Raw genomic sequence first — 18897 nt, forward strand, 5'->3', positions numbered from 1 at the left:
TATGGGATTTGAGGATACTAATTGTTGCAATTTTGCAAGTGAAGTTTTTGTCCATTCTTGCTTGATACAAGACATCAGCTGCTCAGCAGTCCGTGGTCACCGTTGTCTGATTCTCCTCTTCATGATGCTCCATACATTCTCAATAGGAGACAGATCTGGACTGGCAGCAGGCCAGTCAAGCACACACACTCTGTGTCTACGAAGCCACATTGTTATAGCCTGTGCAGAATGAGGCCTGGCATCGTGCTTCTGAAATAAGCATGAACTTCCCGGGAAGAGACATCACCTTGATGGCAACATAGGTCTCTCTAAAATCCCAATATACACCTCCGCGTCAATGGTTCCTTCACACATGCAACTCACGGATGCCATGGGCACTGATGCACCCCATACTATCACAGATGTGGTCATGTTCACCTTTGCCACTGAGAACTCGATGTCTGGTTTTCCTGAAAACAAGCTGAAATGCAGACTCCTCTGACCACACCACATATTTCCACTGCCTTTTGGTCCATCTGAGATGAGTTTAAGACCAGAGAAATTGGCAGCGTTTCTGCATAGAATTGATGAATGGCTTCCTCCTTGTGTGATACAGTTTCAGGTTGCATTTCTGGACGTAGCGGCAGACTGTGTTAAGTGACAACGGTTTTCCAAAGTACTCCTGAGCCCATGTGGCTATATTTGTCACATTAGCATGACGGTTTCTCAGACAGCGCGCCCAAGGGTTCAAAGGTCACGTCCATTCAACAGCGGTTTCCGATCTCGCCCTTTCCACACTGAGATGTTACTGAATTCCCTGAATCTTTTCACAATATTACATACTGTAGATTTTAAAAGACCTCAAATTTTGCATTGAGAAATTTTCTTTTTGAATCAACTAACAATTCTCTCATGAAGTTTGGCACAAAGTGGTGAGCCACGACCCATCCTTGCTTGTAAAGACTGAGCCTTTGGCGCGTGCTCCTTTTGTACCCAATCATGATCACAATTAACCTGCTTATTGTAGAATCTTCCAAAACTGTGTGACTAAAATATCCTATGAACTTTTCAGTTAGGGCGGCACGGTGGTGTAAATGGTTAGCACGATCTCCTCACAGCAAGAAGGTTCTGGGTTCAAGCCCAGAAAGGCCCCCACCGGCCGCTATGTAGAGTTTGCATGTTCTCTCCGTGTCTGCGTGGGTTTCCTCCGGGTGCTCCGGTTTCCCCCACAGTTCAAAGACGTGCGGTTAAGTTAATATGGGACGGCCTTGAGCAAGGCACCTAACTCCCAACTGCTCCCCGGGCGCTGTTAGCATGGCTGCCCACTGCTCTGGGTATGTGTGTGTGCTCATTGCTCACGTGTGTGTTCACTGCTTCAGATGGGTTAAATGCAGAGAGGAAATTTCACAAGCGTGTGATGAATAAAGCTGCTGTTCTTATTTTGCCTCTGTCCCAACTTTTTTTTTTAAATTCTAATTTTGTTTATATTTACTAAATATATTTAAGTTGGGGCGGCACGGTGGTGTAGTGGTTAGCGCTGTCGCCTCACAGCAAGAAGGTCTGGGTTCGAGCCCCGTGGCCGGCGAGGGCCTTTCTGTGCGGAGTTTGCATGTTCTCCCCGTGTCCGCATGGGTTTCCTCCGGGTGCTCCGGTTTCCCCCACAGTCCAAAGACATGCAGGTTAGGTTAACTGGTGACTCTAAATTGAGCGTAGGTGTGAATGTGAGTGTGAATGGTTGTCTGTGTCTATGTGTCAGCCCTGTGATGACCTGGCGACTTGTCCAGGGTGTACCCCGCCTTTCGCCCGTAGTCAGCTGGGATAGGCTCCAGCTTGCCTGCGACCCTGTAGAACAGGATAAAGCGGCTACAGATAATGAGATGAGATGAGATGAATTAACAAATCACATATTTTTGTTTTTATTACATTTTGGAAAACAACCCAACTTGTCTGGAAATGGGGTTTGTAAATTATGTGGTCAGGTAGGTGTCCACATTTTGTGCATCATTTGAAAAGATAGAAAGTGTTACTAGCTTCAGTGCATTTACTTTGTTAGTGAATACAATTTAATAATTCGCTCATTTGTTACTACAGCGGCAGTATGGCATTGCTGGGATTTGACTACAATTTTCCAGACAGCAGCACAGAACCATAATCACTAAATTCAAACTCTTCAGCAACATGATAACATCCATCCATCCATCCATCCATTATCTGTCGCCGCTTATCCTGTGCAGGGTTGCAGGCAAGCTGGAGCCTATCCCAGCTGACTATGGGTGAGAGACGGGGTACACCCTGGACAAGTCACCAGGTTGACACATCGAGACAAACAACCATTCACACCTACGGTCAATTTAGAGTCACCAGTTAACCTAACCTGCATGTCTTTGGACTGTGGGGGAAACCGGAGCACCCGGAGGAAACCCACACAGACACGGGGAGAACATGCAAACTCCACACAGAAAGGCCCTCACCGGCCGCTGGGCTCGAACCCAGGATCTTCTTGCTGTGAGGCGACAGTGCTAACCACTACACCACTGTGCCGATAACTTTTTTTTTTGCCTAAATCTCAGATAAAATTATAAAATTTCTAAAGGACACAGACAAGATTGTATTTTTGGATCTTTACTTTAATTGATATTTCACAAAATCGCTGACAACACGGGTCCAGTGAATATAACAGCAGAGTAACAAAGGGGGAAATCAAACAAGAGGAAAATATCAACACAGCTATGAAGATTACTGACAGATGAGACAGTAAATACATTTCATTCCTACATTCGTCCTCCTGTTTAAGGGTTACACGATTAATCATGTATGCTGTCGACGAATCATTAATTCTCCATAACCGAATAAGAAATTAATCAACTGTTCATGCTGTATTAATTCATATCAAATATATAAAATATTTAGTAATGGGTTCCTCATAAGTTATAGCTTATTAATACTTTATATACTCAGTAACCCCATCAACTGGATCTTATAAGGCCATTGAACTTAAGGAGTTCAAAAGTTCATGAGCATATAAATGGGTAAGTATTGACAAACTAAACTATCAGTTAACACTACGCTCCGTAACACACTGGTGAATATTTCATTTATTGCAATAGAAGTAATTTAATCAATAGTTTACTAGTTTGTCAGTTGTGGAATATCATTAACATAAAACAGAATAATAACTCACTATGCAACTGCATAATGCATTTTGTCCTTTTCCATTCTCAGTCCTTATCATATTTTACCAGACAGTGAGAATGGAGCTCTCTTGCCGATAATATGCTCCATGTGAGCATGCTCCGAGGTGTCCAAATTTATCTTGTACTTGGCCAAGATCTTCAGAATGGGCCTGAGCTTCATCCACCACTGATTCTTTGGAAGACGGTGCCTAAATAGAAGAGGAAGCAAGACATAGAGAGAATGCAAGAAAGAGAAAATATAAACATCTGCACAAGGCACTGCTTAGAAGGATACCACCGGTAAAACATCTGGCATTTTATGGCTCACTACTGAAGGCATGCTTCTGTTCAACATAGAAACCTAGGCTCTTACTCAAAATCAGTCTGCTCCTTGAGCTCACCCAAGGCTTGGAGCATCAGACCTCTCTTTCTCATGCCTAACACACACGCCGAGTCTGGAGTGTTGGCAAAAATGCGCCCTGCACAGATGGAGTGATATTGTGGTCAAAACCAGGGAAGGACATAGAACACACTCCTGTTAACATATTAGGAGTCTGTGCACACATGTATAAAGCTTATTAATCAATCATTGTACTGTACATCGGACTGGGACCAGTCAATGCCAGAAACCAGACCCAATCGACCACTTGGGTCCTGCAGTGAGCTGTTTGAACTCATTTTCACTTCAATTCACTGCCAAGTTTTTAATGAGATCCAACACTAAAATAAACAATGCAGTAATGTCAAGTGAAAATGTATTTTTTTTTTTACATCAGAAAAACCTAAGACCACAATAAATAATTTCAAAACTTTTCACACCTTTAATGTGACCTATAATCTGTACAATTCAATTGAAAAAACAAATAAATCTGTTCGGGGGAAAAACATAAGTAAAAAAAAAATACAATAAGCTGGTTGCGTAAGTGTGCACACCCTTAAACTAATACTTTGTTGAAGCACCTTTTGATTTAATTACAGCATTCAGTCTTTTTGGGTCGGAGTCTATCAGCCTGCCACAACTAGACTTGGCAATATTTGTCCACTCTTCCTTGCAAAAGCGCTCCAAATCTGTCAGATTGCGAGGGCATCTCTTGTGCACAGCCCTCTTCAGGTCACCCCAAAGATTTTCAATTGGATTTAGGTCTGGGCTCTGGCTGGGCCGTTCCAAAACTTTAATTTTCTTCTGGTGAAGCCATTCGTTTGTTGATTTCAATGTATGCTTGGGGTCCATTGTCATCCTGAAAGATGAAATTCCTATCCATCTTCAGCTTTCTAGCAGACACCTGAAGATTCTGGGCCAAAATTGACTGGTATTTAGAACTGTTCATAATTCCCCTCCACCTTGACTGAAGCCCCTGTTCCAGCTGAAGAAAAACAACCCCAAAACATGATGCTGCCACCACCATGCTTCACCGTGGGTATGGTGTTCTTTTGGTGATGCGCAGTGTTGTTTTTGCACCAAACATACCTTTTGGAATTGTGGCCAAAAAGTTCAACCTTGGTTTCATCAGACCATAACACATTTTCCCACATGCTTTTGGGAGAGTTGATGTATTTTTTTGCAAAATTTAGCCAGGCCTGGATGTTTTTCCTTGTAAGAAAAGGCTTCAGTTTTGTGACCCGACCTCGTAGCCCAGACATATGGAGAATACAGGAGATTGTTGTCACATGTAGTACACAATCAGTACTTGCCAGAAATTCCTGCAGCTCCTTCAGTGTTGCTGTAGGCCTCTTGGCAGCCTCCCTGACCAGTTTTCATCAATTTTGGAGGGACGTCCAGTTCTCGGTAATGTCACCGTTGTCCCATATTTTCTCCACTTCTTGATGACTGTCTTCACTGTGCTCCATGGTATACCTAATGCTGGGGAAAAATTTTTGTACCCTTCTCCTGACTGATACCTTTCAACAATGAGATCCCTTTGATGCTTTGTAAGCTCTCTGTGAACCCTGGCTTTTGCTGGAGGATGCAACTGAGTAAATGTCAGGAAAATACTACTAGGACAGCTGAACTTTATTTGGGGTTAATCAGAGTCATTTTAACTGATGGCAGGTCTGAACCCAAAAAGACTGAATGTGGTAATTAAATCGAAAGGTGCTTCAACAAAGTATTAGTTTAAGGGTGTGCACACTTATGCAACCAACTTATTGTATGTTTATTTATTTATTTATCCCCCCCCCCCCCCAACAGATTTGTTTGTTTTTCAATTGAATTGTACAGGTTATAGGTGGGGCGGCACGGTGGTGTAGTGGTTAGCGCTGTCGCCTCACAGCAAGAAGGTCCGGGTTCGAGCCCCGTGGCCGGCGAGGGCCTTTCTGTGCGGAGTTTGCATGTTCTCCCCGTGTCCGCGTGGGTTTCCTCCGGGTGCTCCGGTTTCCCCTACAGTCCAAAGACATGCAGGTTAGGTTAACTGGTGACTCTAAATTGAGCGTAGGTGTGAATGTGAGTGTGAATGGTTGTCTGTGTCTATGTGTCAGCCCTGTGATGACCTGGCGACTTGTCCAGGGTGTACCCCGCCTTTCGCCCGTAGTCAGCTGGGATAGGCTCCAGCTTGCCTGCGACCCTGTAGAACAGGATAAAGCAGCTACAGCTAATGAGATGAGGTTATAGGTGACATTAAAGGTGGGAAAAGTTTTGAAATTATTTATCTTGGTCTCAATTTTTTTTTACATCAGAAAAAGCGATCATTTTAACGGGGTGTGTACACTTTTTATATCCACTGTAAATATAAATGCTGAATCAGGTCTAAAGCTAAATGTAAGATCTGAAAAATCTCAGAGTATAAAAAATACATTCTATATCAAAAACAGGACTATTAGATCTTGGATTTGACTCTCACCGTGTCTATAACACTCCTTCAATTTCTCAGTTAGCCAGAGAACACCCTTAGCACCCATCTTCGTGGCAAAGTTTCTGTCAAATGGAGTGGGAGTGCCACCCTAGAGACAAATCAGTTTCAAGTAAATGCATGAAAAGCATCTGAGAGAATGCTAGTCGTGAAAGGTTGTCGATCCCTCACCTGCTGCATGTGTCCAAGGACATTCTTACGACAGTCAAAGACCCCCTTTCCCTCCTCTGAGTACAGGTTGAAGATAAAGTCCGTTGTGTAGTTGGCGTTGCAGTTCTCATTTCTTTAAAAAAAATAAAAATAATTGAACTGCTGAATTCTCAAATCTGATTGGTCAGAAGCTGTTAATTCGTTTTCTATAACCGCAGATCTGACAATAATGCTGGCTGCAATTAAACTCAATAAAAATAAAAGTTAAAGGGCTGATGACACGAACATGACTCTATGCAATTTCTTAAATAAACTATACAACATGGCAAACATGTTAGATTTCTGTTATAATTACGTGAAAAGAAGCTGTTGTTACGCAAATATCCAACTTTTAATTGCACAGCGCAAGAAAACTGGGTCCGTGGCTCGCGGCCATGCTGTGACGTCAGCGGAAGAACACGCTGCGGTTCACTGGCTGTTCTACTCTGGTTCTACTCAATGGAAATGGCGCATGAAAACGCCGGTGAACTCTCTAGTGCTAGCTCTTCCTCTTCTGGGAGTCTAGAATTGTGTTGATCTCTTCTGAATAGAATCTATGATAGCCTACCCTCTTTACCCTTTGCCTCTCGTTGCTAGGCGGCAGTTACATGAAAGCCGCAAGCTTTCACAAGCAAATACATGACTGATATCACGCCGACTTTATGATTACATTTATGATTATCATGTAGAATCTATAGCTCTACGTACCTTTACCTTATGTCGTTTCACAACACATGTTCTGACAGGAGGACTGTCTTTGGATCCGGCATAGCTACTCGTAGACCCCCTCCGGAATACTGGCAGTGTTTCCAGATTGGGATTTTTCCCGCCCAGTTGGGCGGTTTCAAGTGCATTTTGGTGGGTTTTGAACATATTTTGGGCTGGAAAACTTCAGCAGTATCTGGCAACAGATACTGCTGACGTTTTCCAGTCCAAAATATGTTCAAAACCCACCAAAATGCACTTGAAATTGCCCAACTGGGCGGGAAACCTCCCAATCTGGCAACACTGTGTAGGCACTGCTGATGGTAGTAACACACGTTTGTGCTGAACTGAACACCCAAGAGATTCTTTTAAGCTGGGAAGGGTGTCAAAACAATCCAAATCGAAGTGTTCAGAGCACAGGACGGATGTTGGTGAGGGCTCCCACTTGTCACGAGTGCGCCTGACTTGCTTCACCCACTTCGCATGCAGCTCGGGATCTCTGGGAAACTTGAATAAACTTACCCCATCCTTGTGGGTTTTGGAGCAAAAGGCGGCAACACAACGCGAAGGCATAATAACTATATATAATGTCTAATAAAAATACTAATAATGATAAACTGAACACCTGTCGCATCAACAACAAACTGGTAAGTGAGGAGGAAGGTTCTTTCGCTGACGTCATAAAGCTCCTCCTCCTCTTTCGTCTCCTGGGTGCTGCAGCCCCGTCAAATTTGCCCAAATAGCCGCGTTTTTTATCATAACTTGTAAAATAGGCGCCTTCGTGAATTAATATATGGATCATCGGGAATTACTTTTTATGTTATAAAACATCGCCAAAGATGTCAAAAACGTGTCATCAGCACTTTAATGCACATAGTTACTCAAACATTTTATCATTATGAAATCATTTCTTTTTGTGTAGTTTCAACTGACACCAACCTGAGAACCAGGCCTCTCTTAACTGTCGTCTTCATTTTCTCTACAAGATGCTCTACATTGGTCTGAAAGCCCAAATTAAACAAAACAGTCCATGAAAGAAATTTTAAACCACTTGAAATTGCTTTTAGTTCTGAATTTAATATATTTACCTCCAAATCACGAATGTTAAATTTCTCTTCGTAGATGTAGGCGGCATCAGCACCGGCAGCAAGGCCTGACATGGTGGCCAAGTAACCGCAGTACCCTCCCATAGTCTCAATGATGAACACACGGCGTTTAGTGCCCGCGGCTGACTGCTTGATCCTGTCACATGTCTGCATAACCAAAGACAGGCATAAAAGAGTAATCATTATGTTTATTTGGGGAAAAATTGACAGTTTAATGTAAAACTCACTTTATTTAATAATCAAAACTCATTTTAGAAAATATTACGGAAATTGCACTCAGGTGAAGTAACATGGTGAAATAAAAGTGTTAGAAAATAATTTATCTATGAAACAAAAAGGTGACTTTAAATCCTGATCATATGCCATCTGTCTTATACAACCCCAATTCCAAAACAAGTTGGCATGCTGTGTTAAATGGAAATTAAAACAGAATGTGATGATTCGCAAATCATGGAAACCCTATATACTATTTCATAGAAAATAGGACAAAGACAACATATTACATGTTGAAACAGAGAAATCGTACTGTTTAAAAAAAAAAAAAAATGCTCATTTTGAATTTAGTGCCAGCAACACGTTTCAAAAAAAGTTGGGACGGGGCAACAAAAGACTATAAAATATGTGTAATTGGAAAAAAAAAAAACTAATTAGGTTACTTGGCAACAGGTCAGTAACATGATTGAGTATAAAAAGAGCATCCCAGAGAGGCGGAGTCTCTCAGAAGTAAAGATGGGGAGGGGTTCACTACTCTGTGAAAGACTGCGTGGACAAACAGTGCAACAATTTAAGAATAACGTTCCTCAATGTAAAATTGAAGTTGAATTTGGGGATCACCTCATCTGTAGTACATAATATCATTAAAAGATTCAGAGAATCTGGAGAAATCTCTGTATGCAAGAAACAAGGCTGAAAACTGATATTGGATGCCTGTGATCTTCAGGCCCTCAGGTGACACTACATTAAAAGCAGTCACATGTCTGTAGTGGAAATCACTGTATGGGTTCAGGAACACTTCAGAAAACCACTGTCTGTGAAAACACTTCATTACTGCATCTACAAATGCAAGTTAAAACCAGATATAAACAATATCCAGAAACACCACCGCCTTCTCAAATCAAATCTTTGAATTCATCTCATCTCATTATCTGTAGCCGCTTTATCCTGTTCTACAGGGTCGCAGGCAAGCTGGAGCCTATCCCAGCTGACTACGGGCGAAAGGCGGGGTACACCCTGGACAAATCACCAGGTCATCACAGGGCTGACACATAGACACAGACGATCATTCACACTCACATTCACACCTACGGTCAATTTAGAGTCACCAGTTAACCTAACCTGCATGTCTTTGGACTGTGGGGGAAACCGGAGCACCCGGAGGAAACCCACGCGGACACGGGGAGAACATGCAAACTCTGCACAGAAAGGCCCTCGCCGGCCACGGGGCTCGAACCCAGACCTTCTTGCTGTGAGGCGACAGCGCTAACCACTACACCACCGTGCCGCCCATCTTTGAATTGAAATTTGAAAATTATTTTTGGAAGTCATGAACATCACATTCCCCAGGCTCAAGAAGAGAGGGACGATCCGGCTTATCATCAGCACACAGTTCAAAAGCCAGCATCTGTGATGGTATGAAGGTGCGTTCGTGCACATGGCATGGGTAGCTTGCACATCCGGGAAGACATCATTCATGCTGAATGATATATACTGTACAGGTTTTGAAGTATGCTGCCATCCAGACAAAATCTTTTTCAGGGAAGGCCTTGCTTATTTCAGCAAGACAATGCCAAACCATATCCTGCATATATTACAACTGCCTGGTTCCGTATTAAAAAAAAGAGTCCAGATGCTAAACTGGCCTGCCTGCAGTCCAGACCTGTCTCCCATTTAATACATTTGGCGCATTATGAAGCGCAAAATATGACTAAAGAGACCCTGAACTGTTGAACAACTGAAATTGTATGTCAGGCAAGAATGGGACAACATTTCTCTTTCAAAACTACAGCAGTTTATCTCCTCAGTTCCCAAACGTTTACAGAGTGTTGTTAAAAGTAGAGGTGATGCAACACAGTAGTTAACATGCCCCGCCCCAACTTTTCTGAGGTGTGTTGTTGGCATCAAATTCAAAATGAGCATATATATTTTTCAAGAAACAATAAAATTGATCAGTTTCAACATCTGATATGTTTCAATGAAATATAGGATTTCTATGATTTGCAAATCACCATATTCTGTTATTATTTACGTCTTACATAGTTTGCCAAGCTTTTTGGAATTGGTGTTGTATTTATAATTACACTATTGTCTACAATGTAAGATGACCCAGGCATAAGGACAAAAACAGGACAAATACTATGAAAGACTAGCATTCGTCCACTGTGGCCACCCCACATGCAATTTTGTTTCCAATTTCCACCCAGTGGCTAAATCTACCCCATCACATGACAGCTACCAACTGGGAAAGGTGGGGCAAACACGTTCTTCCTCCAATGCATGTGAAGGAACACTCTCAGAGGAAAGTGATATTTGCCCTCTTCTGCATTCATGACCTCACAGAAGTGTACAGGTGGCTCATATCGCTGTGACTGATAGGGGATAACTCGTGATTTCCCAATGAGAGGGTGTACACACTCCTGTTATTCCACTCAGAAATAATAATTTTATAGATAATACTGCTTTTTTGTGGAATAAATCAGCAATTACTCTTGTATTCCAGTTTGAAAAAGTTGAAAACTACATAAGAACAACTTCCTCGGATCACCCTCAGATCTTTACTTTTCCAAGTGTAATGGATTCAGCTCTAACTTCACATTGCATAGTGACTTTTTTTCTTTTTTTTTTAAAACAGTGCCACATTTTAAATGGTGTGTGGTAGCTGCACATTGTCACAATGCAGGCACTTATGTATGTATGTATGTGCAGAAGAGGAGCACAGAGCCAACAGTGAACAAGCCAAAACATGAGACAAGAATCAGAGTCGAGGGACTAACGATGGTCGACCGAACTGCAAACAGGGAAAATGAGAGAAAACAAAAAAGAGTAAACGTGAAAGAGGGAAGCAAAGGTCAGAAAAACGAGAATCAGTCAGAAGAAACAAGGCTCGGTATGAACTGAGGATAGCAGAACAATACTTTGCAATGAAGTGGTGTGAGAGTGAGGTTTAAATAGACAGAGGGACTAACAAAGTGATGAATAACAGCTGTGGTGAATAGTCAGGAGACAGAGGGCACTGTGAATTCTGGGAAGTGTATTTCAAGGAATCCATGTTTGTAGTTTGGACAATATCAACAGGTTTACTGACACAGGGCCCCCACCAGGAGCTATAGATTTTCTAGGGCACGCCCTACCTTTGGGTGCAGGTTTGTCTGGATGTGTGGCATGGAATTCTTGCTTGAGGAGTGGATCTAGGATGTCTTTGGCGGGAACCCAGTTCTGTTCCTCGGGTCCGTAACCCTCCCAGTCTACCAGGTACTCGATCAGCCCTCTTCTTTGTCTAGAGTTGATGATCTTGTTTACCTGGTAGATGAGTTCGCCTTCCAAGTCGAGAGCTGGGTGTTCCTGGCTTGGTGCGTTTTCAGCGAGAGGGCTGGGGATAGCAGGTTTCAGATAGGTTACATGAAATGTGGGTGATAGTCTGCTGTGAGGGGGGAGCTCTAGCTGGTATGAAACTTCATTGATGCGGTCGGGGACTTTAAATGGCCCGATGTATCATGGTTGTAGCTTCCTGCATGAATTGGGTTCTTGGAGGTTCTTTGTTGATATCCATACTCTGTCCCCTGGATTGAATGTAGATGTATCTGCTCTGTGTTTGTCTGCATACTCTTTGTACTTGACACTGACCATTTCAAGACGTTGGTGTACCTCCTCCCAAACCGTCCGGCTGCATGAGAACCAATCTTCGACGGCTTGAACTTGGTTGGGCAAGTTGTCCCAAGGGAACAGGGGTGGTTGGTAGCTGAGTACACACTGAAACGGTGTTAGTTGGGTTGCAGAGTGCTTGAGGGAATTTTGTGCATATTCGGCCCATGGAAGGAAGCGTGCCCAGTCCCCCTGGTTGCGCATACAGAAATTTCTCAAGAAGCAGCCGATTTCTTGATTTGCTCTTTCAACTTGGCCGTTGGACTGAGGGTGGTATCTGGATGCGAGACTCACAGAAACTCCTAATCTCTCCATGAAGTTCTTCCAGAAACATGAAATGAACTGTGCACCCCAGTCACTGACAATGTCCTCAGGGAGACCATAGTAACAGAATACCTGCTGGAATAACAGTTCTGCCATTTGGGATGGTTTGGGAATGCCAGGTAACGGAATGAGTCTGAGGGCTTTGGAGAAATGGTCGATCGTTACCATGATGGTGGTGTTGCCTAGTGGGGGGGGGGTGGGGGGGAATGGTGATGAAATCGATGGCAATGTGGGACCAGGGTCTCTGAGGAACAGGGAGGGGACCAAATTTGCCAGCAAGAGGTGTTCTGGGAACCTTGGCTTGGGCGCAGACAGAGCATAAGGTGATGAACTGGTTAATTTCTGTGAGCATGTTCTCCCACCAGTACTTATTCTTGATCATCTGCTGGGTGCGTTGGCTGCCAGGGTGTCTAGTGGCTGGTGAAGCATAGGCCCACGTAATTAGTTTGCCTCCAAGATGCTTGGGCACATATAGTAGACCGGGTGGAAGATCGTCAGGAAATGTTTGGGGTTGAGAGTCTCTGATTTCTTTATCCAAATCCCGAGTAATGGACTGAAGGAAGCACTGAGATGGAAGTATGGGAGGAGTAACAGGATCTTGGTGAGTGGGTGCAAAGGTTTGTGGTTGGGCGTCGGACTTGGTATTCTTGGAGCCCAGACAGAACAAGATGGTGAAATTAAATCTTGTGAAGAAAAGAGCCCACCTGGCTTGGCAAGGACTTAGCCACTTGGCTTTCCTGAGATATTCGAGGTTCTTGTGGTCAGTGAGAATCACAAATGAGTGACTTGACACCTGTTAACACCCCTCAAGCCAGTGTCGCCATTCTTTGAGGGCCAGTTTTATGGTGAGTAGTTCCTGGTTTCCCACATTGTAATTTCTTTCAGCGGGAGAGAGTTTCTTAGAAAAGAATGCTACTGGATGGAGTTTCTGTTTTTCACTGAAACATTGTGATAGCACAGCCCCTACTCCCATGTCAGATGCATCAACCTCCAGAGTGAAAGGTTTAGACGGATCTGGATGCTGCAAGATGGGAGCTAAGGTGAAGGCTTGCTTGAGATGACCAAAAGCTTCTTCCACCATGGGGTTCCACTGAAGGCGCTTGGGTCCCTTCTTGAGTAGTGAAGTTAGTGGGACAGCGATAGAGCTGAAACCCCGAATAAAATGGCAATAGAAGTTGGCAAAACCAAGGAAACATTGAAGCTCCTTAACTGATGTGGGCATGGGCCAAGATGTGACCCCAGAGACCTTAGATGGGTCCATACTGACACCTTCAGAGCTAATGACATAGCCCAGGAAAGAGATGTGATGCTGATGGAACTTGCATTTCTCTGCTTTGACAGAGGTGATTCTGGAGCAGGCGTTTGAGGACTGTCCCAACATGCTCGATGTGACTTTCTTCATCAGGAGAATACATTAAGATGTCATCAATTATAGGCGATGGCGTATCTGCCGAGCATGTCCCGTAACACGTCAATGAGACACTGGAACACGCTAGGCACCGAAGAAAGGTCATACGGCATTATCCGGTACTCAAAATGGCCGGCGATAGTGCTGAACACTGTTTTCCACTCGTCACCCCTTTTGATTCTGATGAGATTGTACATGCTGTGTAAGTCAAGCTTAGAAGAGATCTTGGCCAATCTGAGTTGTTCCAAGGCTGCTGGGACAAGAGGGAGTGGATATGGGTACTTGACTGACACTTGGTTCAATTCTCTGTAGTCAATCCATGGGCAAAGACCACCACCACATTTTTCCACAAAGAAGAAACCTGCTGAGGCTGGAGACTTTGAAGGACAGATGTAGCCCTGTTTGAGGGCTTCCTGGATGTATTCCTCCATAGCAGCTTGCTCCTTCTGAGAGAGAGGGTAGATGTGCCCTCTTAGTGGTGATGTGCCTGGCTATAGGTCGATAGCACAGTCGTACAGCCTGTGAGGTGGCAACCTGCATGCCTTACCCTTACTAAAAACCTCCTTGATGTCAATATAACGTGCTGGGACATTGTCCATAGAGTTGGGCATAGGACTCTCCACAGAGGTGGAGGCGAGTGTGATCTTAGGATGAGAGATGCAGCCTTGAAAGCATGTGGGCGACCAATGTAGAATTTCTTTGTTCTGCCAAGAAATCAAGGGTTCATGAAGTTGGAGCCAAGGGTAACCAAGAATGATGCCATGACAGACTGTGGTGGTGACAGAGTGAAATGAGCTCAGAATGGAGGGCACCCACTTGGATGGGAGCGGTGCATAGAGTGACCAGACCGTCCCCTATGGGTCCTCTGTTGATTATACGAATGCTGGGCGAACTTTGAAGAGGGGTTGTTGGCAAGTTGAACTTCTGGACGACAGTGCTGCTAACAAAGTTCCCCTCTGCTCCTGAGTCTATGAAAGCAGAGAGGATGTGGGTGGAAGAAGTCAACAACACTGGAACCTTGAATGACTTGGAATTAACCCTGCGTGTGGGACTTACATGGTGTGGAGGACACTCTGCAGAAGATGGATGAGGAGGACGAATGGGACAGCGACTGAGCTGATGTTCAGAGCTTCCACAGTAAAAGCAGAGTCCCTCCCTTCTCCTCCTAATGTGTTCGGAGCGAGTTAACCGGGTGTGTGAGACTTCCATGGCGGAACTGTCTTCTAGGATCAGAGCCAGTTTTACAGCCTCCTGCAGGGAGGGCCGAGGAGTTAGGAGATTGCCCAGACGAATTGAGAGGTCAATGAGAGAATTCAGTGTCAACTGTTCATCTCAGCAGGCGAGCTCACTCAGTATCTCAGGGTGCAGCCCTTTGCAAAAGACAGCCTTCAGAGCAGGATCATTCCATCCACTAGTGGCCGCAAGTGTTCTGAATTCTAGAGCATACTCGGCTACGCTTCTGGAACCTTGTGACATGGTGAATAAACTTACACCTACTTCGATGCCTTTGTGTTCATGGTCGAAAACCCTTTTGAATTGAGCGTGAAACTGCACATAAGACTTCATGGGGCCGCTACCGTTGTTTCAGATGGCACCAGCCCATCGAATGGCTTTACCCATGAGAAAGGAGAGGAATTTAGCAATCTTGTGCTCATCAGACATGTTCGGCATGGCAGCGAAGTACAAGGAGCATTGGAGGAGGAAACCCTTACATGCAAGCAGATCTCCAGCGAACTTCTCCAGAGCAGGAAGTTGTAGTGCTGGGCTCAGAGATGGTTCGGAGTGCGGTAGGAGGGCCTGCGACATCACAGTTGCTAGTTGGGACATCCTTGTGTTGAGGTCGGCTAGCATCTGCTGAGGTTCTCTTAGTAAGTGTCCTTGAGCGTTGAGAACTGTCTGCTTCGCCTCTTCTGATACATCCATGTTGGCGAAGTATCCTGTCATGATGCAGGCATTTATGGACGTATACGCAGAAGAGGAGCGTAGAGCAAACGGTGAACAAGCCAAAACGTGAGACGAGAATCAGAGTCGAGGGACTAGTGATGGTCGGACGAATGGCAAACAGGGCAAACGAGAGAAGACAAAAGAGTAAACGTGAAAGAGGGAAGCAAAGGTCAGAAAAATGAGAATCAGCCAGAAGAACCAAGGCTTGGTATGAACTGAGGATAGTAGAACAATACTTCGCAATGAAGTGGTGTGAGAGTGAGGTTTAAATAGGCAGAGGGACTAATAGAGTGATGAGTGATAGCTGTGGTTAATAGTCAGGAGACAGAGGGCGCTGTGAGTTCTGGGAAGTGTAGTTCAAGGAGTCCATGTTTGTAGTTTGGATGATATCAGCAGGTTTACTGACACACGTACCGGTACACTAATTTAGATGAAATAATGATGGTTAGCATTTAATAACATTGACAACTGTGTGACTGCCATGTTGACTTCAAACTGGATTTACATCAACAGTCATTCTGTCTATCTATGAGACAAAATTTAGATGTAAAAAAAATAATAATAATTAGTGAAAGATTTTCCAGTGATTAATCTTTGGTTTCTCCTTTTCCATGAGAAATGAATGACAAAACTGCAGTCTTTTGTGCAAACACAAACATCAGCATTAACTAGTATGTATTTATGTGTTTGCTACAGCTCTGACCGTGGTGATGGTGTTCAGGGCAGTATCGGCTCCGATGCTGAAGTCTGATCCAGGAATATTGTTCGAGACGGTAGCTGGGATAACTACCATGGGGATACACAACTCCTCATACCTCTCCCTGGCTTGGACCAGCTCCAGACCACCTGAGAACGCCTGTGTGGGAAGAGAATCCATATATGAATACCTGATAGATATGTTGCCTGGATAAAAAGAGAATTATATCTTGATAATATTGTGCTTGGCTGGTGGACGGCGAGTCTTCATGGAACCCACTTCGAAACCTCCTATAATGACCAGGGCGTGAATGTTGTACTTGGCAATGTTCAGGCTTATGTCTTCTATGTACTTTGCTGGAAGAGTTCTGCCAAAAAGAAAGGAAAGACATGAGAGAACTTCTCAAACTGATAGTGATGATAGTTGGCAAGTGGCAAAGAAGTGTGTGTGATTAGTCACGAGTACCTTTTGGTTCCCAAAACAGAGCCTCCTTTTCCTGTCCAGCCACCAACACTGTTCCAAGTGATAGGATCAATCTAAAGAACGGATCGAGTCCACTGGTATTGAGACAGATGTAATAAACAGCACCCTTGATGGTGCATGATTTTTCTTATCCAACAACATCGAAGTATTCTCTATAGGATAGTTTATGATGTGTCTTGATGAAGCACAGATTTAAAACACTTCCTAACCTTTCCTTGGGCTAAACCCTCAAAGCCATCATGCACTGCTAGCATGCTGTGGCCTTGCAGGATGCCAATCCTGACTGCGGCTCTCACAGCCGCGTTCATGCCTGCGCAGGGTGCGCCCACATTCAGAATGGCCACATTAATGTTACTCTGAAAAGAAGAGGAAATATGAATAGGAGATGAACGGAAAGAAAGGGAGCTATAGTGTGTGCATTCCTTCAGGAGTTCTCAAAGCACAGTTTGGGAAGTGACTGAACTGGTATGACATAGAAATAAACAATATACAGTACCAGTCAAAAGTTGTGACCTTCTAATTCTTTATTTTTATTAATTAAAAGATATCTCATCTCATCTCATTATCTCTAGCCGCTTTATCCTGTTCTACAGGGTCGCAGGCAAGCTGGAGCCTATCCCAGCTGACTACAGGCGAAAGGCGGGGTACACCCTGGACAAGTCGCCAGGTCATCACAGGGCTGACACATAGACACAGACAACCATTCACACTCACATTCACACCTACGGTCAATTTAGAGTCACCAGTTAACCTAACCTGCATGTCTTTGGACTGTGGGGGAAACCGGAGCACCCGGAGGAAACCCACGCGGACACGGGGAGAACATGCAAACTCCACACAGAAAGGCCCTCGCCGGCCACGGGGCTCGAACCCGGACCTTCTTGTTGTGAGGCGACAGCGCTAACCACTACACCACCGTGCCGCCCCTAATTAAAAGATATGTCATATCTTAAAGTAGTGATGGATGTCGTTTCTCTTGACTTAGTCGAGCGGTTCTTGACATAATATGGATTACTACAGTTGTGGAATAGAGCTGTTTACTGTATTCTTATTATTTACTATTGACTGTTTGATCTCAAACACATTAAGAAGGCAAGAAATTGCACTAATTAACTTTTGTCGAGGCACAGCTGTTAATTGAAAAGCGTTCCAGGTGACTACCTCATGAAGCTGGTTAAGATAACGCCAGTAGTGTGAAAAGCATCATCAAGGTAAACACTGGATACTTTGAAGAACCTAAAATATGAAACTTTTTTGTTGACCACGTATTTAACAGTTATTCCACGAAATCGAGTCGTACATGAGCTGATAGCCGACGAGGCGCGTAGCACCGAGTTGATTTCATGGAATAACCATTTTATTATATCCACATTCACTGGATTTTGGGAAACGGAGCATTTTTGTTTTTTATTTTTCGCAAATTTGATAAATAAAAACTTTATACAAAACATCCAGCAAAATAATTTCCACTTAGAATGTCAACAAATCGGCGAAATGACAGTATCAATTTGTGAAAAATGCTATAATAATAATAATAATAAAAATAATAATTCTTGAAAAATTAAAAAAAGATACATTCTTACCATCAAATACTTTCATTCCATATTTTCTTGCTTTTTTTTGTATTTTTTGGGGTTTTGTTTTGGAGTAGAGTTTTTATTTCATCCTCGGTTGGTTCAGCAACACGCTCTGCCATTTTGTTTTTCTCTACTCACGGTATATGAGCTGATAGCCTAGTAGTAGAGTAGCCAATCAGAGCATGTGATTGGTCATATCCAGTGAATGTGGAAAGAATAATCCCATATATGTTCCATATGAGGGTGGCACAGTGGTGTAGTGGTTAGCACTGTCGCCTCACAGCAAGAAGGTCCGGGTTCGAGCCCCGTGGCCGGCGAGGGCCTTTCTGTGCGGAGTTTGCATGTTCTTCCCGTGTCCGCGTGGGTTTCCTCCGGGTGCTCCGGTTTCCCCCACAGTCCAAAGACATGCAGGTTAGGTTAACTGGTGACTCTAAATTGACCGTAGGTGTGAATGTGAGTGTGAATGGTTGTCTGTGTCTATGTGTCAGCCCTGTGATGACCTGGCGACTTGTCCAGGGTCTACCCCGCCTTTCGCCCGTAGTCAGCTGGGATAGGCTCCAGCTTGCCTGCGACCCTGTAGAACAGGATAAAGCGGCTACAGATAATGA

At 43.9% G+C, this 18897-nt stretch overlaps 1 protein-coding gene across 1 annotated transcript in view; it reads right to left on the reverse strand.

Annotated features, from left to right (window-relative positions):
• Positions 1-2585: 2585 nt before the first annotated feature.
• pfkma (phosphofructokinase, muscle a) overlaps positions 2586-18897 on the reverse strand; it is a 35150-nt gene continuing 18838 nt past the window's right edge. The window contains exons 13-22 of the mRNA XM_060938449.1: positions 16922-17068; positions 16695-16765; positions 16509-16596; positions 16236-16388; positions 7981-8145; positions 7832-7893; positions 6170-6281; positions 5990-6089; positions 3526-3631; positions 2586-3361 (exon numbers count right to left, since the gene is read on the reverse strand). Coding sequence (XP_060794432.1) covers positions 3208-3361; positions 3526-3631; positions 5990-6089; positions 6170-6281; positions 7832-7893; positions 7981-8145; positions 16236-16388; positions 16509-16596; positions 16695-16765; positions 16922-17068 — 1158 coding nt within the window. The 3' untranslated portion in view covers positions 2586-3207. The remainder of the gene's footprint in view (positions 3362-3525; positions 3632-5989; positions 6090-6169; positions 6282-7831; positions 7894-7980; positions 8146-16235; positions 16389-16508; positions 16597-16694; positions 16766-16921; positions 17069-18897) is intronic.

Source organism: Neoarius graeffei, chromosome 13, assembly GCF_027579695.1.
Source record: "Neoarius graeffei isolate fNeoGra1 chromosome 13, fNeoGra1.pri, whole genome shotgun sequence".
Taxonomy (NCBI): Eukaryota; Metazoa; Chordata; class Actinopteri; order Siluriformes; family Ariidae; genus Neoarius; species Neoarius graeffei.